Here is a 24366-nt window from a genome sequence, read left to right on the forward strand (position 1 = left end):
AACAATCTGGGAAAAAAACCCAATTAGGTTCCCCACGAGCCTTCAGCAGAGTCCACACCAAGCCACTCTAAGATTCCTATAATTTCTGTGTGAGAGTCAGGTCTCCACTGTACCCATCTTCAGGTGGTGAGCTACACCCAGGATTAGCTGGTCTCCACAAGCACCTCTTCTTTCAGCATGAGCCCCTGAAACCTCCCACCACTGCCTGATCGCATCACAAAAACTCATCTCCAGCTCATCCTCACTCCTCTCCCTTCCCGACCCCTCCCCTCTCCCCTGAAGACATCCTTTTTACCAAAACGAGCCGTGGAGGCTCGAAAAGACACTGACGTCAAGGCAAAAGTAAACCGAGGAGGTCTGGATCCTGTATCACCCATCCCCGAGCGCGCAGCGCGGAGCGAGCCCGCGGCCGCTGGGCGGGACCCGCAGCGCTCCGGGCTCGGCGGCGGAGCTCGCCCGTCCCGCGGGGTGAGTGCTGCCTGCGCCGGGGCTGGGCTGGACTGAGCGGGACAGCGGCGAGATTCACCCGCTGCAGCCCGGGGAGGCAGCGTGCTGGGCTGGGGGAGAGCCTGGGGGATCCGCATGGGGTGGGGATGGGGATGGGGATGGGGATGGGGATGGGGATGGGGATGGGGATGGGGATGGGGATGGGGATGGGGATGGGGATGGGGATGGGGATGGGGATGGGGATGGGGTTGGGGAGCCTTGTGAGCCGGGTCGGGAGAGCAGCACGTGGGGCTGGGTGCGGGTTGGCTCCACGAGGGTGGGAACTGCACTGGGGAGGAAGGAGAATGTTCTACACCTGATGCTGGAGGGATAAAGGAGAGTTGGGGAGTTCAGAGCTGGTGCAAAAGGGAAAAAAAAGCATCTCATCGAGGGAAATGTTGGGTTTTCTATAAACTGAACTGATCTGTTTGGATGGTAAAGAGCCTTGTGAAGGATTCTGCATGACCTCTTGAGTATTTCTGGTAAAATTCCATGTACAGATTACTTGTGTCAAGTCCAGCTACACACAAACACCTGTGCATCCCACAAGTGTCCCTGTATAGAGATGCAGAACCAGACACGAGATTTTTGGACTCAGGCCACAAAAAAGTGATCTGAGAAGGATCAAAATGAACTTTATAATTTAAGGTTAGGAAGCAGAAAACTTTCCCCAGGGAAAAGCTATGGAAATGTCCTTACTCTGATTGCTGTGTGAGTGGGGGAAGTGGCTGGGCCAGAGCTGGGATGGCTGAAAGGGATGAATGGCCTCACTAGGTCCACCAGCAAGTCTCTGCCAACTGGGCCATGTCTGGCCACAGTACAGCACAGAGAGAGCATCTCCCAGTGTTTACACAGCCTGCACTCAGTGGCAGTGTGATGAATTGGCAACGTGGCTCTTCGGACTCGTTTCAGCTGTGTTTTGGTGACAGGAGGCGCCTTTTCCTCTAACATTTCTCACATGCCAGGGCCAATTGCTCTTCTTCAGCAAAAAAAGCCAGCCCTTTTCCTGAAATGACAGCTCCCTCTGCAAAGCTAAAACTCCCCCATTCAGAAATAAAACAGTGGCATACAAGTTTAATCCCTATTACTTGCGCGTGACAGTCCCAATTGGAAACCACCAGGGCAAAAACCTCTGTCACCCACAATTAGATGCAATGCTGCATCTCAGATCACCCTGTAAATCTCTCCCTGAGCAGGGAAAAGCTGGGCAGCCATGGAAAAAGGAGGCAGAAATGCCCACCACTTCCCATTGTAACATCTGCCAGCTCCAGCAAGGTCAGAAGCCTTCCTTTGGCAGAAACCTCTTTACTAAGAAATTTTCCATCTCCTTTGTGCACAGATATTTCTGCCAACCCACAGTTAGAAGGAATCCATCTTCCCCCATATCCTTTCTCACAAGGACACAGGGCAACTTAGCAATGCAATTGAGCAGCTACTTTATTAATATATTTCAGAGCATTTTCCCTCATCCTGCTCCTCCCTCATATCCCCAGTGTGCTGAGATAAAACACATACACAGAGCCAGTTCCATCTTCGCAGAGTCTAAAGGTGCCAAAAGCACCCTAAAAGTCCTTCTTCCCCCATTTTGAAGCAGAAAGCAAAGGCCAAGGAAGGAACTGCACATGAAACATCTCTCACAGCACGTTCTCCCCAAGGCAGAGCAAACAGAACAGAGGAGGCTGCTGAACACAGCAATAAATCCCACCAGGCGCACGTACACCACCACAGCTCTGCTCCCCCATGAGTGCATCATGTCTTTGGGATGATGTGGTTCTCACAGGGATGCAGGCTGTCCTGGCCCTACATCCCCTTTTACAGGGGGAAGAACAAATCCTGCTTTCCAGCTTGTCAGAAGGGCTGCAGGATTTCTGCAGTCCAGATTTTAAGAGGTTGGAGACAAGTAAAGGGGGATGTTTAGCAGACAGGTGCTCATTACACTTAGAGAAACCTCACCCACTAAGGAGATGTGAACCTTGATGCTTAAAATCAGGAACATCCAAATCCCCAAGCCCTTTTTAAAATGGAAGACAAAAATTTTCCATGGGAGTAACACTCAAAGTGCACATTTTTTGTACTTCAAGTCCACAGTGGATGGAGCTTTGAACAATCTGGTTTAGTGACAGATGTCCTTGCCAAGGCAGGGGGCTTGGAACTAGACAATCTCTAAGGTTTCTTGCAACCCAAGCCATGCTGTGGTTCGATGATTCTGTGATTTCCCTTTCTACCCTGGGCTGTTATAACAGGTTTCTATAAATATCCAGTCACCAGGTTTAGGAGGAGGTGAGACTACTTATTACTTATTCATGTTAGTGAACATCCCATGACATCTATGGTAAAATCTACAGCCCCTTCTGAGGAATGTCTGCTTCTTCTCAGCCAGCTCCTCTGTAAATGTTGTAAGGACCCTTCCTGCTCTGTCTTTTGCTTCTCATCCATTTTTCATCCTTGCATTTTAATTTCTTGCTTTTAGCTGTACATTTTTTGCAGATCACAAATAACTGAGCAAATCCTACTGATGGCTTAGCAGGGAAACACTTCCCATCCAGTAAATCCCAGAGAGGCACAGCAGAGTCCAGCCAAGCATGACAAAGTCCAGAGACAGAAGTAGTTGTGCTAAGGTGAAGGATGAATCAGGGGAATAGAAAAGCGAAGGTCAGAGCCAGAGCAAAGGATCAGTAAAGCTGTGGGGGTCAGATGGGATTAGGCTGAGCTGGCTGTGACAACCAGAGAAATGATGTCACCCATCAGGATGACACTATGCAGGGATGCTTCTGCTCAGTCTCAGCATGATATTTACTGGGATCAATACACCATTAGTGTATAGACACAGAAGAACTGAATTCTTTATTACCTCTTACACATAATCCATAAAAGATGTACATGCCATCTATCACAGCCTGAAAAGCACCACTACAGCCATTACCACACAACAGAAAGGATGGCTTCTTCCACGTTGGTGCAAAAAAAGATTTACTGTCAAATGTCCCTTCCTTTTCATGGCTCCAGCCACTTTCTCTACCTGCCAAAAAGATGAGGCTCTGGGAAATGTCTCTAAGGCTAAAAATGTAGGGAATGGCTTCCAGAGTGGTAATCCAGCAGACAGCTTCCCATCCTTGAATGCACTGAACTTGTCACCCTGTCTATGGCACACCTGGAGAGATGGATTTGGGCCACTTTGGGGAGCTGCCCTATAGTGAGGCTATCACAAGTAGTCTGTAGCCTCATAGATGAAGGATGCTTGTGGAGGTTTGCCAAAATTTTGTTTCATTCAGGGCTACCAACAACTGCAAAGATTTACATCAGAGAAGGTTGTTTGCTGCAGTTAGACATTAGCAAGTGAAATGGCACTGAGCCCTGAGCACACTGACCCACACAGAGACCAGCACAGGCATCTGTAGCCCACCAGGGTCCTCTCAGAGTGGTGAACTCAGGAGGATGCAGTAAAGTGGGTACTTGGGCACAGCAGGACAGGACACTGAGTCAGCCTCAACAGGAAAACCAACTTCTTGCATGACATGAAGGAAGTTTCTAGCACTCAAGTGCAGAGGACAGGAGATTGCTGGAGGACACACATCTCCACCACACAGAGCCACTAGTGTGCAACCAGCCTTTCCTCCCAGTGGGAGGTATGGTCACCCTCTTGCTGGTCTCACCATGCTCCAGCAGCTGATCCAGAGCAGAGCAAAGGGAACAGGCAGAGCACACCTTTTCCTGCACCCATCACAGTCTAAGTGGTCATTACCCATCTCAACAGAGAGGTTAATGCATTATTAGGCTTATCAGAATCCTAGAAACACAGAATAGTCTGGGTTGGAAGGTACTTTAAACTTCCAACCCTGCTGCCATGGCAGGGACATTCCCACTATCCCAGGTTGCTCCAAGCCCCATCCAATCTGTCCTTAAACGCTTCCAGGGGCACCATCAACTCCTCTCACCTTCACAGTGAGTAATTTCTCCCTCATATCTAATCCAAACTTCTCCTTGTTTAAAACCATTCCCCCTTGTCCTATCAGGATCTCCTTGCTCAAAAAATACAGAATTATAGAGGTTGCTCAGGTTGGAAGGGACCTTAAGTGAGAGATTCAGCCAGGTGCAATTTCACCTTTATCCCCAAAGTCTTTTTCTGGCAGGATGGAGAGAGAAAGCTGAGTTCTCATGCTGGGTTTCACCTGCTTGGCACTCACAGAGCTGCAGCTCCCCGGCAGCCAGGCTGGCTCCTTCTGCCTGGGTTGAATATGCCAAGCAATATATCTCTGAGAAAAATCCAGGCTGCCAAGCTGTGTTATGCTGTCTCCAGCTACCAATTATGTGGATAAATTGATTATAGTTAGAGTGATAAAGTAGCACAACAAATACACTTTCAGGAACCAGGCATTTTTCACACACCAACTTTGAGGCTTCCCGCTGCTTTGATCAAACACACAGAAAATTCTCTGCAGGCTGCTGTGGTGTTAGAGACACAGACTTGTGGAGGCTGAGGCCAACCAGCAAGAGGTTTAAAATACACCAGTTACTCCACATTTGTGCACTATGGTGCAAGGCAGGTTGATCAGATATTTTTGCAGAGGCCACCATAAAGCTCAGTGGACCAGCAGCCGCCTCAGAGGATCCCCAGGACTGAAATAGCAAGGGGCAGACTTCAGGAATCAGTCACTGGCAGGAGAGGGAAAGGAAGAGGAGTCGTGCTGCCTCTGTCCCCTGCCTAGATTAGATCTGTCTCATACCAGGGCTGTTCATCTCCCACTCACAACAGTATCAAGTTCACCCAGAGAATCAGAGCTGCTAAGACGCTGGCATTAAAAATTCCCAGCTGTATTATTCTTTGTGAGCAGCTTACCTAAGGAAGTGTAAGATTATTTTAAACACTCTGATTTATTAATACACCCAGGATGGCTCAAGCTGCTGATTCTTGCCCAAGGGAGTTCAGCATCTTGACTCACAGTATTGGGACTGATATATGACTAGTATGATCAGATGGCGTATCTAAAAATACAGAGCCTGCAGTTTATTTTTCTTGGAAAATGGAAAGACACCCAAAGAAGCAGAGCCCAGTTTAGCAACCACAGCAGGCTGGATTTTTGCTTTAAAGAAGCAAGCAGAATTTGCCCAAAAGAAGGTGCCATCTCAGATTGTGTGACAGCCATGGGATTAACCTGTGGCTCCAGCACTGTGGGGGGAACCTCTGGCTGCTGCTGTGGCTCCAACTCTGAATTACACAGGACAGGGATGGTGATTGCACATCCCTGCCCAAGCCATAGGATTCCTCTTACCAAAGGAAGCCTCTACACTGAGATCATCACAAACTGGGCTGGTCATCTGGTCCAGCCTGTGTTAATGAACTAAACCGTGTGAGACCAACCCTGCACCATTCCCAGGGATGCTGCCCAGACATCTCCACAGATGTTATCAGGTTTGCCTTCTGTTGTCTCCTCTGTAGATTAAACAAGCCCAGTTCTGCTGGTGTGCCCTGATGGGTCAGGTTTGCTGGCCCCCAGGTCACTCCAAATGGTTTGCATTGGATGTTTTCCAAGGCAGAAACACATCCCCCTTTCATTAGTCAATTTAACATTATTTATTACATGTAATAGTGCTTTTGTAGAAAATAATCCCTCCAGGTGACATGAAAGGCACATCAAGCAGCACTCCAACATAACACAGACTGAAGCTATCAGTACAAAGATGAAGTCATGGAAAGGAATGGTTCAGCAGTGATAGGCTGAGCTTTTTCTCCTGATAAAAAATTTGCTTTAAGACCTTAAACACAAAGTGGAGTGGGGCCTTGGTCTTCCTTCCATCATGCCATCCACTGCCCACACCTCAGTGAGTTCAAGACCTCACCAGCAGAGCCAATCTGGTGCTGTCTACAATCACATTCCAAACAGATAATATCCCCTTGGATTTCTGAACTGTCATGTTTCCACCTGACTCAGGTCTCAGCAGGTTTTCTCTGCACCAGGTGGGAGACAAAAGGGTCCATGACCTCATAGCAAAACACACCACCACCACCACCACAAACAGCACCAGCTGGATTCTGCTGCCCAGCACCCTGTTCCGTTTGTTTTTCAGAGAAAATTTATTATTTTGGAATTGTGGTTTCCAGTAAATCACACATGTGATTCCCTCCTTCCCTTCCTGGAAATTTCCCAGAGCACTTCTGCACATTGTGCTTAGAGGGATGGTTCCAACCATAAGGAAACTGAGGCACCTCCCCAGAAAATGGGTTTTTGTCCCCAGTGAGGCCCCTGACACAGAACTTGCTGCAAGGACAGGATCTGTAATTCTAAACAGCTGAGAGCACAAAGGAACACATCCCCTTCAAAATAAAAGGGGGAAAAAATCCCAGAAAAAAATCAGCAAATGTACCAGCTTCTTCCAGAGGCAGCACTTTTAGGAATCACTTGTAAGCACGCAGCAGAGTGGTTGTTGGGTTTTTTTTATTTCCAAATGGGGCCCTTTCTTTTCTTCCCATTCCTGTAGGCCTTTTCATCACTGTGGCATTTCCTATGATAATCCCCCAGATTTATGCTGCCCTGTTCCAGATCAGAGCATTGCTGAGCTCTGTGCACGTCTAACAAAAGACAGCCCTGCCCTGAGCCCTTCCAAATCTCTCCAAACCAGACAAACAAAGGGAATGGGAGAGGAGGATTAACATGTTTGCAGAGAGCAGGGAGATGATGTCTTTCTCTAAAGTATTTTTTTACATTTGTGGGTCCAAGTACCAGATTTTCCGAGTTGCAGGTGTCCCTCCTCCTGGGCTAGGTTACTCATAGAGCAAAAAACCCCAAAAGTTGAACAGATGGCCCTGGGATCCTCCTGCTGCCCCTTTCCAAGTTTGTGGTCACTGATAAATCAGAGCAGGTGGACATACCAGACTGGGTCCCTAAGTTCCCCTCCACTTCCTTGCCGTGGATTTTCAAATATTCCTCTGGCCTCTGCATCCTTGCAGGGCACAGCAAGTTTTTCTGTTCAAGGTTTTCTGGCTCAGCCCTGCCACACTGTACTTCTTCCCACTGCCACAAACACAGGAGCAGAGTGCTGAGAGCTCTCTGGGGGCTCTTCAACCATCCAGGACCAACAATCCTGCCAATTCCTGCTCTGTAGCCTCCAGAGCAGAATGGGCAAGAGCCACTCCACCCAGCCTTGACCTCCCAGGGCAGGGTGCCTGAGTAATGCCAAAGCCCAAAGCTTGTGCAGCCTTCCTCTTCAAGCACCAGTGTCCCTGTGTGCCCAGTGACAAACAAAACCAACAGGAAATACTTTGCTGGGAATGGGGAGAGTTCTGCAGTGAGGTTATGACACTTGACATCGAGTTCTTGGCAATTTGCTTCTGAATCTTTGAAAAAAAATAGAAAAAAGAAAAAGTACAAGAGGTTGGGGGGCCAGAAAGGTCACAGTGGGACCCTGCAAAGGACCCCAATAAGGTTTGGATCAGTAGGGGCAGCTGAGACATGACATACTTTGTTGGGTGGCCAAAGAGTCCTGGTGGCTCACTTTGCTGGTGCCTTGAACTGAGGAACCTTGTTGGAACCCTCACAGTTGTGAGACCTGTGGTAAACTGGGAAGAGTGGGATGGAGAGAGGGATGCTGGCTCACCCTCACAGGGTGCATTTATGACAGGTAAGGGACTCCATAGCCTTGTCATGCAAGAACTGGAGACAGGCAGGACCAATGTGCTCCAAACCAGTCACCCAGGAGAGACCTCAGGGCTGCCCAGAGGAGCAGATCTTTGTGTGCTGCAGACATCTTCATTTTCCTTTCAGCTCAACAGGTCCATTGGCAAAAATGTCATGGCCTGGGGAGAAAAATGGAGGGGGAGTAGTGGTCAGCAAAGCAAATTCCCAAATATGCAGCAGGCAGGGAGGAGACTGGCTCCTACACACCTCCTCCCCCGTGCCTGACTCACCCAACAGCAGCCACTGCCATCATTTCAGGGCATCACTTGTCTGTCCCCGTCCCTGTCCCTCATCAAGCAGATTAGTCACAGCTGGATCCCATCAGCCTCATATGGTGAGAGCCTGATCTCCCTCCTTGCACAAATACACAGATGGGGAGCCTGTTCAGAGGCAGAGATACAAAATTATGATGGTCTCCAGCCCCTGAAGTCCTCTGAGGACAGCAAGTGACAGCCCAGCTAGTGCTGGGCAGTACCTGTGATCCTGAGCAGTTGGCAGAGGACACAGACTGTGCCCTGCAGAGATGCTGATGCCAGGTAGGTCCAGCTGCCTCTAGACCTGCTGAGATGCCACCAAGAGAGCCAGCTGAACCATCTTTTGTGGTTCTCCACAGTTTCTGCTGCCCATGCAACAGTCAGGTAAAAAGCCCTGGGAGTATTGAATGTCACTGGGGGAGCAATTCAAGCCCTCCTTCTCCAGGGATAAGTAGCTCACATTTCTTTGTCTATTTGGTGTTTCTATCCCAGCATTGCAGGAAAGGGACAAAGGTTCCCCCTTGAAACAGATTGTCTAAGAATTAACAGACAGAGCTTTGATTTTTTTTCCTTCAACCCTTCCAGCTAACACATTAGGCATAACCAGCATGAATGTCTCAGGGTTCAGATCCCAAAGCAGTCCCAGGATCTGCCAGCATGACAGCTGGATCACCAAAAGAACAGCAAAGAATGACCTCTCAGTAGCCCAGCAGGTGAAACCACGTGTTGCTCTCTTTGGGTCCAAATGAGCAAGCCAGGCTGGAGACAGATGCCAGCCTCATTCTTCAAGCTTTTTTCAACTGGACTTCCCTTAGATTCTACCAAAAGCACCAGAAAAACCCTGTATCTGCTTTCAGGATCTGCCCATTTGCCCTGCAATCACTTCCACAAAGTACCAGCTCAGGAGCCACCAAAGAGGAGTGTGCTCCCACACTGCTCTCCAGGAGAACACAAGTGTCACTTCCTTATGATAAGAAAGTGTGGTGGGATTGAAGAACACCTGACCTAGGTGGAAAGTTCCTGCATATTTGGGGAGAGCCCTGTTGCCCATATATTTCCCCCTAAATCAAAGCTGACTCCTGGAGGGAGGTCCAGTGCAGAAATTTCTCCAGCCCAGCCCACCTGTGAGAACCTGCATGGTTCTCTGAGTCAGTTCTGATTCACAGCATCCCATAATAGCCTTGGAGACCATGGATAATCAAGATTTTATGGCTCATGGGCAGGGTATATCATAGATACACACATGAATGTTTTCCAGCACTTTTTAAGGCCTGAGAATCTTCTAGGGTAGATTTACCAGAAGGAAGAGTAGCTGCAGAGTAAAATGGATGTAAATTCTCCCCAATGCCATTAACTTTATCTGCCATGGGTTACTCACCTGGTGAGCTCACATTGTTGCCTCTCCATCAAGCCTGCTGCTTAAAAACAGGTTTTCCAGATAGTATAGTGAAGATCCTACCCTTCAGTGTCTTCCATGCAGTGAGGATCCTACTTTTTGGTGACCTCCACACAGTCATGACCATGAGTAAAGGCTCCTCAGTTTTCTGAACTCTGTTGTGTCCGTGCCCAACACCTTATTAGATAAGAATTCTCCTTCTCTGCAGAAGAAAATAATTCACTTGTGAGGATCTGATCAGTGTAACAGAGCCTAAATTCAGCTTCCTAAAAAGCACAGGCATGTTTGGACACTGGATTTGGGTCCTTGCAGAGCTGGTCAGAGACACCCCCAAAGCTGATCTGACCATGTGCCTTGAGCCGACCTCAGCTCTGTCAAAGTCCACTATGAAGTGCCTAATCTCAATCTCTTCTCCCACAGCAAGGGATCAAAGGATGCTCAATTTCCCTTTTTGAATAGGTCTGGAGGAGTACACCCTTCTCCTGACAAAAACAGGACACATCTGCCCAGAGGGATGTGTGGTATCAGCTTTCTCTCCACCTTCCTCAAGAGCTGTCTGGCCTCCTGCTTTTCTGCACTGTGCCACAGAAGCTTTTTAACCAGAGCCCTATTCTACATGGAAAGGTTTAGGGATTGCTAGGAATTACCACAGGCTAGTAGCATCCTTCACTGATGTAATTATTAGTCCTTGTACATGCTGATTTTGACTAAGCCAATACCTTCTTCCACCTACAATCTCATTTCAATATTTAATACAGTTGTATATTCAGTGAACAAGCTTGAAAATTTTCCACTTACTAAAGATTTACTCTTTTTTTTCTGCCTTACTCGCTCCCTCTGGGAGGGTGATAAATGACTGAAAATCAAGAGATGATAGAAGCTTTTCATTTATCAGCTATGGCTGCAACTCCTCCTGAAGCTGAGTGTGGGAACTGGGTCTGGGACAAAGCGTGGCCCTGAGCCCGGATGTGCCTTCTCCACCTTAACAGCAGCATCTGCTTCCCAATATGGCATGTTCTGCACTATCTCAGGCACAACTTGAAACTTTGCAGCTGTTGCCACTCAGAGCCTAGCTCTAAATCCAGCAAGGAGGGAGAGGCTGGGATAGTGGGGGAGTGCAGGGCACTGATTATTCCATGCACAGGGATGGGAATGCAGCTCTCATGTATCATGTGGAAGCATAAAACCAAACCAGTCTTCACACAGGAAGGACCAGACAGTCCCAGAGTGCAGGTACCAATAGCTCATCCTGGAGAAAAGCCTTCTTTTTCTTACAGTCTTACATTTGTAACTCCACAGAGCTGTTCCCTAAATATAAAAATTTTGTTGACAGGCTGGGGGAAACTTAAACATTTGCTTAAGGCATTGAGAATGATAGAATCATAGAATTCTAGAATGGTCTGGGTTGGAAGAGATATTAAAGACCATCTAGTTCCAACACGCTGCCATGGCAGAAACGCTTTCCACTAATCCAGGTTGCTCCAAGTCCCATCCAGCCTGGTCTTGAACACTTCCAGGATGGGGCAGTCACAGCTTCTGTGGGAAACGTGTCCTGGTGCCTCCATAGGCTCCATGGTCATCCACCCTGCCCAACATTAGACCATGGGTTGGTTTCTTCTCTTTGTTCTTCTCTTTGTTCCCTGTTGAACTTCCAGGATGGAGGGAACTGAAGGGAAGATGATCATCCAGACAGGGCTCATGAAGACTTTCCAATCACACTTGCTTCCCAAGCACAACAAAATGAGAAACAAATGAAAGTTCAGGCATATGCCTGAGCTAGATGTCAGCTGTGGAAGGCTGGATGCCTGGATCAGGGGGCTCATAAAGCCAAGGAGGATGTTCCTGAAACTGGGGAAACAATCTGCTCCTCAATGTGAGGAAACTCAAAATAGAAAATCAATAAAATAACCAGACAAAAAGGATCAGCTCAGTCTTCCTGGGAAAGATCCAAGGGTGAAAAAGTAATTCCAGAAAATGAGGTCAACCTTCTCTAATAACCATAGCTACTGTTTGTGCTCCAGTGAGACATGCATGTGTGGAGTTTACCTCTCCTCTATTTATGGATTTGCCCTCTTGACCTGGAATTCAATGCCTCTCAGTTGATCCTGTCATGTTGTGACAGGCCATATCCTGTGTGTTTATTGCATTGGCACCAGTATTGTCTTTATCTAAAGCATGATGCAGGCCAGGGCTGATACTAAAATCCAGCATCCATCCTCCCTGTATTTCTAAACAACTAAATTTGATGTAAGCTGCCTTTTCTCCCAGAAGAAATCTCTAAAGCTACTGGAAAGCTCCTGGGGAGAACATCTGAGCAAACCCCAAAAGAGATTGGGTTTTGGCACCCAGTTCAGAGCAAGAAGTGGGACTTGAGATGGAACTTCATCAAGTGCATCAATCAGCAGAGATGTCTTTAAAGCTGTTCTGGCCATGTGATTTGAACCCATCTCAACAATGGAATAATTCATTATGCTCTGTCCAATGTCAGTCTCTTCTCATGTAGCCAAGGGTGTAGAGATACTTAAACCCCCACTCTGAGAGACACCTGACACCCCCAGTGACTCTACCACCAGTAGGGAAGGGCTGCATGGGGGTGGAGGAACATGTTGGAGGGGTCCTTGGTGGAGCCTCACACTCATTATTGCCACCCACCCTCAGCCATTTCAGCCCTGCATAGATCTCATTATCTCCTTCCCACATGCCTGCAGGCAGCACTACCAAAGTGTGCAGGGTCACCCTTTGGTTCCCTGTGCCAGGGGTTTTCTCAGGGTCTGGACAGCTGGGTTGGTTCAAAGCACATCACAGGCTTTGCAGCATTTGGTTCTGCACCTTCCTGCAGCTGCCAGGGATGCTTCTCCCTAATCCCAGCTCACATCAGGAAGATGAAAAGAGGGATATTTTCCTCATGTCACACATGGTGGTGGCATTGCAGTGGCCTTGAACTGGCAAGTTCCCAGCAAGTAGGTTTTGTTCCCACAGAGACACAGGAAAATTGACCTGGGGGTTAGCAACACCACTTTTAGTTTACTAGAGATGTTCAGGCATTAGCACCGTGAGTATGGCTGGAGCCCTCTTCAGCATTTACAGCACTTCATAAATTTCAGAGGGATTTAGGGCAAGGAGCCAGATGTTTGGGGAGAAATTCTGAACACTACAGACAAGTGGAAATATTTTTTTTTTTGGTAGTGTATATTTTTTCCCATTAGTTGCAAGGCTATATTTAGAAGCAGGGGCGGGGGGGGGGGGGAAGAGGGAGAGAACACAAGAGAGAGATTAGGCATTTCTTCATATTCTGTAGTCACTCCAGTTGTTCTGCTTGAAGGAACAGATGTCTCTTTCCTGGGCTCATAGCTGTCAGGTCCACAAGGAAATTTTCTTACCAGCAGCTCTTCTAACATAGAAGGGAGATCGGGCCAGAGGTAAGTGAGTCCATCATGCAGGAATACACTGCAGGGAACGTTGCAGGGAATGCTTTGGGATATTGGTCAGAGACAAAGAGGGGGCATGGGATCAGAGATAGTGGGGGGCCAGGAAGGATTTGCTGGATATTGGACTCCAAGTCCTGGCTATTGCAGCAGGGAGCCCTGGAAGGGGTGAGAGCTGAAAGAATCCTGCACTGAACACATGGATGAGAGCTCAGGAAGCCTCTGGCTCTGCCCATGCAGCAGGTGAGGAAATCCCTTGGGAAGTGCCTGACCTGAAAAGCCAGGCTGTGCCAGCAGCTAGCAGGGGCTGCAAGGATTTTCTTTGCTCTTGGGATTTGGGGCACTGTAAGGATATTTGGTTGTTCTTCAAGGACATGGAGAGTTATGGGAAGTGTGAAAAGCTGCAGGCTCTCCCTTCTTGAAAAGGACTGTGGCAGCTCTTGTAAAGAGGGAGGTGATGTCGTTTTTACATGTGCACTCCCAGCGTAATTAAATTTTGGTGAAATGCATTCAGGAAGGTTTTGGAAGCCTGGAAAAGAGATGCTGCACTGCCTGGAATGGGGTCAGCTGCAAGTGGGGGTGTTTTACCTGTTTGGCTCTGCAGCAGGGTGCAAGCTCAGCTCAGGAAAGGCACTGTCTTCCCTCTCTGAACCCACTTGTTGGGTCAGTAGAAGGAGAAAGCAGATCCTTGCCAAGGTCCTTAGCAGACTCCTTCAGAAATGCTCCCTGCTTTCACAGCAACACACTCATCAACAGCACTGAGTTTTTCCAGGTTAACCTGGTGAACCCAAAATTTGCAGAACCCTGAAGGCACTGTGGGGTCTGCACAGCACTGTCATATGTGCCTAGCTAAGGAAACCTCAGGAAGGAGACAGAAATCAGTCTCCCAAAGGGTTAAGACATGGTTTTCCATCCAGGGATGCCTCAAAAGCTGTCTGCTCCCTAACTGGGTCTCCACCTCGCTGCATTCCCCAGGTCAAGACCACACATGGCTCCGTGCCTCAGTTTCTCTCTCCCTGCAGCCAGGAAAGCAGCACAGCTTGGGGTGAGTGCTGGGAGGTAGAGCTGGTGCACCTGACCCCCCTGCACTGCCCCTTCATCCCTACCTGCACTGGAGCCCTGTGCTCCCTGGGCTGTGAGCACTGTTTCACCAGTCCTGCATTCCCTGGTTGTGCAGGACTCTGCTGTTGTTCTTTTTTTACTGACCTTCTCAGCTTCTTGCCAAAGGACAGAGCAAGCAGGCAGCTGAGGGCAGAAAGAGGAGAAAGTGCTTAAAGAGTGCTAAATTTGCAATTAAAAATTTCCTTCTTAAAAGCAAGCAGCAGTACACAGGTCAGATATTGTTTTTGCACTTGCCTGTGAAGTTCCTGCATGTGCCTATATGGTAATTTTCACTGCACAGTTCTGCTTGCACACAAAAGCTGTTCTTCCAAACTGACATTTCCAGCACTTTGTCTCAGACACCCTGGAAATGCTCTTTGGATTACTGTAATCCCTATAAAATCAAATGCAATTCTCTTTTACTGTTACAACCTCCCAAGAAGACAGGCTCAAATCCATCTTTGCTGGCTGGACCCATAGGAGTCCAAATCTATATGTCTTGTTTAAGATGTAACTTTTGTCAAAAAAATGTAAATCATCTTGGAAAAATTTCGCCCAAAAATATGTGTTTTCCCTTAAGTATAATGGTCCACAAGGGACAGAGAGGGACACACTCAGGAAGTCATGCTCTGATTTCTCTGAAAGTAACAGAACTGGAGACACACAGCACCTACTGCAGAGATGTCACTTTGTGCTCCCTTGTGACAGATGGCACTTGGTATGAGCTCTGACAGTATATGAAATATTGGTCTTTTAAATGCTAGCAGCATGATTGATAGAGAATTCACCAAGACACAGCATTTCTGTCATTCCAAAGCCAAGATCTGATAACATAGAAAAGAGGGACATGAAAGATACAGTGGTATGATAAGGCATCATAGACATCCAAATGTTTCAGGAGGGACTTTTCCACATAGAGTGGTAAAAACAAGCAAAGAGGCAAGCCCTCTTTATTATTACCTTTATTATAGGAGACCAGTGCTAGCAAACTTCATCAGAGATGTGCTGGAGGACCTCTAGGTGCCCACCACTGCTGGGTGGATATTTGTAGTTCTGGAGAGGCAAAGTATATACAACCCCACTTCTCTTTTTGTTGCACATGTACATGTGGGCTCTTTCTTTCAAAGGCTGAGGCATTGCTGCTGCAAATGGCCACAGAGGAGGCATAAATTCATAAGAAATCTGCCACTATGTGAATTTTCTCTTCTGTGTATCTCTGGGAGCATAGTTTCAGTTCTTTTGTGCATGCTCAGGACAAGGGCTGAGGGAAAACCACGCAGACCTTTCCAAGTTTTAAATAGATTGTCTCTGGGGTGTCCAGGACTGTGATCTGTCACCTGGTTTTAAGCAGCAGGTTCAAGCCTGGATGCAGAGAGTTGGCATTTGGTCCAAGCCAAGTGGCACCAGTCCCATCTGGGTCACTTTGCTCCGTGGAGAGGAGGAATGCACTTTGGAGAGTTGTGCTCTCCATCGTCTAACTGGCAGTGATCCCTCATGGCCTAGGGTGACCTGCTAGACTAAATCATTGCTTGGGCACCCACAGACTATTTCTTGCCCCAAAATGAGCTAGGGATGTAGGTCCCTCACCTTCAAAGGATGTGATATTGGCCTTGGGCCCATGGAGAGCCCAAGTGTGTACACACAGCGTTGAACTCGGTGTGGTGGGTGGAGCTCAGATCACAACACAGAGCACTATCCATTGCCCGTCCACAGCAGGGCCTTGGGGATGAAGGAGCACAGAGGCAAACTGAGCATCTCAGGCAGGAGGCAAAGAGCTCAACAGCACATCAACAACACCAGCCCAACAACAACCAGCGTTGCATCAGCCTCCACACATCCTCAGTCTGTGATTGCTTACAGGTCTTGGAGGATTACCCCTATGCCTGAGACCAGACATACAAGTTTTCCCTCTTGCCAGATGGGAAATATTATTCTCATGGCCAGCATTAGAGATTCAAAAGTCAGTGTGTGTCTCTTGGCCTTGAGAGGAAGCTGTATGAGGAGCAGGTGAGGTCACTTGGTCTGCTCAGCCTGGAGGAGACTGAGGAGAGACCTCATAAAAGTTTCAAATTCTCTGTGGGAGGAGGGGCAGGCACAGATCTCTTCTCTGTGGTGACAGTGACAGGACCTGAGGGAATGGCCTGAAGTGGTATCCAGGTAGGCTTAGATTGGATATTAGGAAAAAGTTCTTTACCCAGAGGTGGCTGGGCACAGACTCTCCAGGGAAGTGGTCACAGCACCAAGCAGGGACAGGAGTTGGACTCTATGATCTTTGTAGGTCCCCTCCAACTCAGAATATTCTGTGATTCTGTTATTTCAAACAAAAGCTGTAATTCAGCACATGACTATACAAATCACCAGACAAAGTAGGAATTGCTGGCCATTTCATGGCACATGGGCAAGCAGGGCATGGCTGAATAGTGCCAACACCCAGCAATTAGCTATCTGTCCCAGTCAGGCTGGTTCTCCCATGGTTTGGCATAAATCTGAAATTATTTCTCTTCAGGAGAACAAGAAGAAGCAGGCAATACTCTCTGTTTATCATAGAAACCATTCAGCTCTGTTTGCTATGTTTCAATGCCAAAGCAATTGTGAATTTACAGGGAATAAGACCTAAATGAAAGGATGTGTGGTGGAGAGTGTTAACAAATGCCTTGCAGGTTCACATTAGAGGAAACAAGGATCACTCTCAATGCCTGTTTGTGTGGTTGTCAGCTCCAATTTCCTCCGTTCTCCTAATGTTTCTCAATCTGCTGCCTAATTTCAACTAGAATTTGGCAGAAGGGAAAGATCACCTCAATTTTCAGGAAATTAGGCAGCAAAGAAAGAAGAAAGTCAAACAAGTGTTGGAGCCAAGGGAAGAGCTGGAATGTGAGTGCTCATTAAGGCAGCCAAATGTCCACATGGGAAAAAGTTATAATAAGCGTCTCAGGCAGGGCAAAGCATTCTCCCAGCCCTGCAAGCCACTGCAAGACATGAGACTGCAAGAAATCAGGTGTCATTTAATCTGACACTCATAAAACTATGTGTTTTGTGTCTCCAAAGTCCCTTTTATGTCCATAGCATTGGGGGGGAAGGAATAATCCAGCTCTGCTCTGGATTTGGCTATTTCCAACTGCAATTCCCCAGAAGGTGGGTGTTTCACACATTTGTTCCGACCACTCTCAGACCTGGAGGTTTAAAGGAGACCTCAATGCCCAGGAATCAAGTGAGAGCAGAGATCTGATGCCCACAAAAATGGGATCTTACCTGTCCTGAGAACAGCCCCATTTCTGCTTCAGAATAGAATCTGTCTCCCCCAGAATTCTCTCTCGTCTCACAACCCAAGGGCCAGATGGGCACCAGCTTTTTCCTTTCAGCAGCTGGATTCTTTCCCTTTCTCTCCCTTTCTCTCTCTGTTCCCCCTGTCAGCAAACCCACCCTCCCCAGGCTGAGCATGAGACACACAGAACAAGCTCTACCACGTATAGGGCAAGGTCAACATGCACAAAAACACCATATTTGGCCAGTTTGAGCCAGAGTTGAGTGAGAGCTTGCCAGAAGGAGAATCATACAATTTAAATTGAAAGAGAGTGAGTTTAACCCTTCATTTATAAATATGATGATAAATCACCCGGGGAACTTTAAACACGGGAAGGCTGCAAAGCTAAACACACACTGCTGCCACCCCAGGCAGCACAATAACACCAGCAGGCAGGACAGGGTGAGGGGAACAGGGAGGATGATGGAGGAGCCAGGTTACCATATCAGATGTTCCAGTTCAGGACAGGGAGAGGAGAAAAGCTGAAGCTGTTTATACTAAATTACACTCGTGCTTGTTAACGTCCTTTTCAACTTTCCGATCCCAGTGTGTGGCTCTGGTGTTCTCTGGGTCTGCACACAGAGATCCTTTCTGCACACCAATAAATAATCCTTCTGGCATGCAGTTAAGACAAAACTCAGTTGTTTGACCTGCCTTTTCTTTCATATCCCGTTACTTGAATTGCTGAGCCAGGTCCAAAAGTCCCCTGGGCTAAGGAAGTGAACCCTGTTACTTTTAGCAAGGGGAGGCTTTAGGCTGTCACCAAGCACAAGGTTGGGCAAAGTGGGATATGGGATGGTCAAGGATCTCCTCCTGGAGCAGACACAGCACTGAGCTGCCCAGGCTAAGTTAACAAGTGTGAGGCCAAGCAGTGAGTGAGTGAGGGATGAGGCTGCAGGACCTGTTTTCAGCACAGTGACCATCTGTTTCCTATTTGGCCCAGGAATGATGGAACTGGTTGCGTCACACAACGAGAAAGTATTTCAGAGCAAGACCCCCTCTCCCAGTGCTGAGCAGGGACCTTTATCAGAACAAGGGAAAGCAGGTCAACCTCCATTCTCTGTCCCTCCCTTTATCCCATTTCTACCCAGATGTCTGCTGTACTTTTAAGGAAATGCTACCCACAGTCTCCCAGCCAGACAGACAAAATCCAGCCTGAGAGGTGTAACATAACAGCATAGGCCAACTGGCACGGTCAGACAGCACTCAGAAGGATGCATGTTTACCCATCTTGGGCTTTGCAGACTGCCAGCTCCAAAAAACAGGGATTGCATGGAAATCTGGGAGGCTGAGTTAGGTATGAAGTAGGCTAAGCACTAAGCTCTTGGAAGATTTTAGGAAGGGGGTTAACACAAAGTCTATTTGCTCTGTAAGTAAAGGTGGTTCTTGCAGCTCTGCATGAGCTCATACCACAGTCACAAGTAATAAATAGTGCAAAACACAGCAAAATAAAGGTTTGCAGGGACTGCAAATCTCATTAATTTAGCCATGCCCCTCACTGGTTTCCATATGCCACCATGTCATGGTGATGGTAGCTGAACTGACTCACTTTAACACTTGCACGAGTATGTCTGATGGTAGAGAAAAAGACCTGGTTGAGATAATACTTGGACTGAGAGAGGGAAGAACTCAAAATCTTTGGAAATGTTTAGGTTTGCTCAGACACAAGGTCAGGCTGCCTTTCTGTGCTGCAAAATGGGGCAATGTACCTTTCTCACAGGCTTGGAGTCCCACAATGGAAAAATCCTTAGCATCTGTAAACTAAGGGTTTGATCCAGCTCCATCTCTTTAAAAGCACTCAGAGAAACTCTGCTGCTTTGCTAGTCCAGTTCTCCATCCTTTCTGCTTGTGAGCCATGAGATGAGAGCAGTCTCTTAAAGAAAGGAAGAGGCCATTCACCCAAACATGAATCAGTAATAATTTGATTAGAGGAAGATTTTTCCCACCACAGCCCAAGAGCAGCTTTTCCACAGACTGTCAGGGAGGAAATCTTCAGGATTAATTAAATTTTTCAGGACTTCTTTCATGTAGTTGTTTGGATTTTGGGTTCAGATAGGGCAGTGATGGACTGGGAAAGCTCTAATGTAGCACATCTTTGCATATTCAATTTGGCAAACAAAGTGTTACCTGTTGTTTTTCAGCAGTTTACAATATCTAGAGTTTATTTCCTTGCACATGGGGCTCAGCGGAAAAGGTGACTGTGTAATCCAGGACATTGTATATGCTAATTATTTTAATTTTCTATTTGTCTGTAACATGCCCTACATCCCTTAAAGGCATTGTGAGGATGAGGAACATTTTAATGTATTTGGAAGTGCTGATTTCATTGAGACAAGAAAAGCAAAAAATTATGAACATTGGGTGTTTGTGATAAGGGAGCTCAGACTGAAGAAAAATCTCCCAGAGGGGGCAAACTACTAACAAGATGCAAAATCAGAACAAACAGCCAGTGCCACAGAATTACAATGGGAAGACAAATGCATGTGCAATTCAATTCAGCTTAGTGCAAGCTCAGGGATGGGATGGGTGATTTTGTCTTCTCCTCTTGCTCAGGTATGTGTCTCAACACAGATGCACAAGCTCACACTGCACTCCAGGATCATCAAAGTCTTTCTTTATTCCTTGGCTTCCACAGTGCTCCTCTTGATAGCATCTGCAAAGAGAAAGCTGGGAGCAGATCCAGGCATCTGCTCATTTCAGTTTGTTTTCATAATTAAAGAGTGAAACAAACAAACAGAGAAGATGGTGAGAATTATAGGAAATAAGTAGAAAATGGGCCAGGGTTTTGCATCCTCCCCATGCATCTTTCTCAGGTGCCAGACTTTGCAACTCTGCTACCTTCAGCCTATTCTGGGGCCAGTTTTTCCAGTTGTTCTCTGACAGTGTGCTTGGCACAAAATGTAAAGAGACAAGACTCTCCCTCAGGAGTCTGCAGGCTCAGTCAGACCCAGACAAAACACCCTGAACATGTGTGCTACTTTGGCTGCCACCGAGCTCAGTGCAGGGGGAGGTAATCTGGTCATTCCCAAAACAAATGATGTTCCAGCAGGCTTCTGCTGGAGATGGTCTAGAGGTAAAAGAGGACAGAAACTAGCATGGTTCCTCTTTGCCCAGTAGTTCTTTGGGGCATTACAGGTGGCCTGACCCCAGGCTTCAGGATTTCAGTCCTGCAGTGTATTCTGGCACTGGGTTGGATCTCAGGAGGGCTTTATGTTTGAGCACCAGCCATTCCAATGGACAATTCAACTCTTTGGGCTTCAGTGGCTACCTGTCACAGCTACCTAAATGAAACAAATTTTTATTTGATTGGAAATAGCCTTCTGAGCTCAAGGACATTAAAAACCAGCTTTTTCCTCCAAGCCATTTTCACAAACTGAGAGGCAAGAAGATGCTAGAGCAATCCCCAGATTACAGGCCAACAGACTCAAGATCTATCAACAAACCCATGATGACATGATCACTTCTCCAAGAATTTTTACACCTGGTCTTCTAAATCCTCAGTCCTAATCTCTGCCTTTTCTCAACAAATGTTCTGCTTCACTTTCACCTGGCTTGAATGAACCAAGCAGAGTAATCACAACTACAGTGTAGCATCCCAAGGACTCTTGATCTTGAATGTTGACTATTGGCCAAACACTGGTGAGACACATTAGGACTGTTTATGCAGGAAATGCAGAGAGACATGGTGGGCAGGCAGAAGAAGGCTTTGGCACTCATGAGGCAGACTCAGAGCTGCTATGGTGTTCTCTGGACATAGCTAGTACTGTCCCTGCAAAATATTTTCTTTTGGCCACCAGGGACTCACCTCAGGATCCACTTTCCACTTTTGCCATAAGTAGCTTCCTCCTTCACTTCATACACAGCCACCAACAGCTTGAAGCATCTCAGAGGTGATAGAGCACTTTGGTCCGTCCTCCTAATCCACATAAGCAGCAAAAAGGATTAGAGAAGGGTTGGGGGGGGGGGGTGGGGCGGAGGGTAAAGCTGCCAGAGGATGGGATATGCCTGAGGGAGCTGGACATCCAGACTCCCTCAGCAATTCCAGACTTCCACACTGAGACACTCAGCCCAGGCACACTGCAGTTCTGTGAGCACTGGGAGATGTGTTTGCAGCTCCTTGTCTCCCAATCCTTCTGCATTTGGCTCATTGGTAGCAGGGATTTCAAACCCTCATAAATCAACTCTTTCAGCATCATTCTCTGCTGATCCAAGCTGATTTTTTTAACCTCAAAGCTCTGCCCAGCCACTTTGAGATATTCCAGACATTTTTCAACCATTTATTTTTATTGAAACCAGCCAAGTCTCTGTATATATTGGGTCTTTTTTTTTTAATCTTTTTAATATACAAATCAGTTTAAAATAGTGTATAAGTCAGGAATGATTTGCAAATTAAACTGTCAAACCCTGGCAGGACTGGTGGCTGACGCCCTTAGCTTGAAATCTTCCGGCTGCTGTTGTTGTGAACACAGATCTCTTGACGATGCCACACAATCTGATTCAGCTTCCTCAGAAAATTCAGCCTTTCTTTAATTTCAGGGAAATATTTCAGCTCCTGAAAATACTGCTGCATGTAACTCTCTAATGGAATCACCTACCCAAGGCAAGAGATATGATATTTTAGGAATCAAATCCTGGGGTTATGGTTATACAGAGGTCTTCTGGCCTTAAAACCATTTTTGTTCAAGGAAGAGGAAGAGAAACTTGAAGTGGGGAGTGTGTGTCTTTCATAAAATACACATCTGAAACCACTGGAAGAAAATAATTATAAACCCAAGTATTTTTCCCTGTGATTATTGGTAATCCCATATTGGTAGATGGGCATCTACTACTCAGGATGTGCAAATAAGTTGGTTAAAATGTTTTTAAGTTACAAGATTTTGAGCCCTAAGGAATGCTGACATATTTATCACTGTACCTCTGTTTCTTTTCTTCCAGATTGCTGGAAGTCAGTGACCATGCCGACCTCCTCCACCCAACTACCAGCCCTCGACTCTATCAACTCCACCAAGCAACCTAACTCCAACATCAACTTTTTCTCCAAGTTCATCCACTCAGATGACCAACTGTACACAGATTTTTATAGCCTGTGGATAGTCCTGATGGTAGTCAATGCCATCATTTTCCTGGTGGGTGTTGTGCTGAACAGCTTGGCGCTGTACGTCTTCTGCTTCCGTACCAAAACAAAAACCACCTCCGTTATTTACACCATCAACCTGATCGTTACTGATCTGCTGGTGGGCTTTTCCTTGCCTGTCCGGATCATCATGTTCTACAGTGCAGGGGACTGCAAGAATTGTCCCTTGGTTCACATCTTTGGCTACTTTGTCAACATGTACTGCAGCATTCTCTTCTTGACGTGCATCTGCGTTGACCGCTACCTGGCAATAGTGCAGGTGGAAGCCTCACGTAAATGGAGGAACCCCACCTGTGCCAAAGGGATCTGCATCTTCATCTGGATCTTTGCCACTGTAGTGACTTTCTCCATCCTGACAATGGCAATAAAGTTTGCAGAGTGCTGCCTCTCCAAGATCCTGGTCCTGATGGTGTGCGAGTACTTCTTCCCCCTCATCATAATCATCTTCTTCACCACCAGGATTATGTGTGCCCTGTCCAAGCCCAGCCTCATGCACCAGAGTCGGGAGAGGAGAATGAGGGCTGTGCAGCTCCTTATCACTGTCCTCATCATCTTCATGATCTGCTTCACTCCCTTCCATGTGCTACAGGTCGCAATCTCCATCAACCCAGACATGCCCCACAACGTCAGCCTCCTCGTCTACCACGTGACAGTGACTCTGAGCAGCCTCAACAGCTGCATGGACCCCATTGTCTATTGCTTTGTCACCAATAACTTCCAGTCAACCATGAAAAACATCTTCAGGAAAACTGAGCCAGAACAAACAAATGCAGACATCCTGGGTACGAACAAGAACTCCAAGGGCTCCAACGCAATCATCGCCTTCTCAAACACAATAGGAAGCCCTCTGAGCTTGCCATCACCAAGCAGTGTCCAGATATAACCCACATCTGATGGGACATGTTGCAGTAAGCCAGTGCTATGATCCTGGAATATTGATAGTATGCACAATACTATAGTTTTTGAACTCTTTGTGTTTTAGGCTGAGGTTCAGACTGACAGTGGTGGAATTTTTTCCTCAAGAACATTGTGGTCTGTTTGGAAATGGAATCTACAATGCTGTTAGTACCATACAAAAGAGAGTCTATTAATTACTGTTCCCAGCAGGGATGTTTTCTTTGTATTTTAATACAGATATTTTGCTAGCAACAAACTCTTTATTGTGGTTTTCTTTTCATGTTTGTCATCATAATGCAACACTTCTAGGCTGACTTAGAAAGCAGGATGACACTGGTTTGTAATGAAAGATTTTTGTGCCTCGGGCATATGCTTAAGAATAAAGGACAAGAGGGATGTTTCCAGAGCTATCCACTACAAAGATTTTAGATGCCAATGGAATGGGAAAGAAAGTATCCTAACCCACTGGTGACTATTCATTTGTTCCTGAAAAAATCTGAACCTTCTCAGGGAAGAGATGAAGTCAAGCAGTGAAGTCTTCTCTTGGCTATAAGAAAAAACATGTGAATGTATACACATTGTCTGTGCTGGAGAGAGGTTAAGGATATGTTCCACCTGTATTTGGATCACTAAATCCCCTGAATTGCAGATGAGTATACAAAACTCTGTGAAAATGAACATGAGTCCCAGCAAACTGTG

General features: G+C 46.9%; 1 protein-coding gene across 2 annotated transcripts; it reads left to right on the forward strand.

Moving 5' to 3' along the window:
• Window positions 1-386: 386 nt before the first annotated feature.
• On the forward strand, window positions 387-23956 carry GPR20 (G protein-coupled receptor 20). Of its 2 annotated transcripts, none has more exons than XM_056482831.1 (2): window positions 387-468; window positions 22572-23956. In XM_056482831.1, the coding sequence occupies exon 2, from the start codon at window positions 22592-22594 to the stop codon at window positions 23651-23653; it is 1062 nt and encodes a 353-aa protein (XP_056338806.1). In that variant the 5' UTR covers window positions 387-468; window positions 22572-22591; the 3' UTR covers window positions 23654-23956. The 2 variants fall into 2 exon arrangements, with proteins under 2 accessions (XP_056338806.1, XP_056338805.1); XM_056482830.1 differs by lacking the exon at window positions 387-468 and adding an exon at window positions 13112-13228 and having other exon boundaries at window positions 22572-23952.
• The last annotated feature ends 410 nt before the right edge of the window (window positions 23957-24366 follow it).

The sequence above is a fragment of the Oenanthe melanoleuca genome, chromosome 2 (genome assembly GCF_029582105.1).
Source record: "Oenanthe melanoleuca isolate GR-GAL-2019-014 chromosome 2, OMel1.0, whole genome shotgun sequence".
Classification (NCBI taxonomy): domain Eukaryota; kingdom Metazoa; phylum Chordata; class Aves; order Passeriformes; family Muscicapidae; genus Oenanthe; species Oenanthe melanoleuca.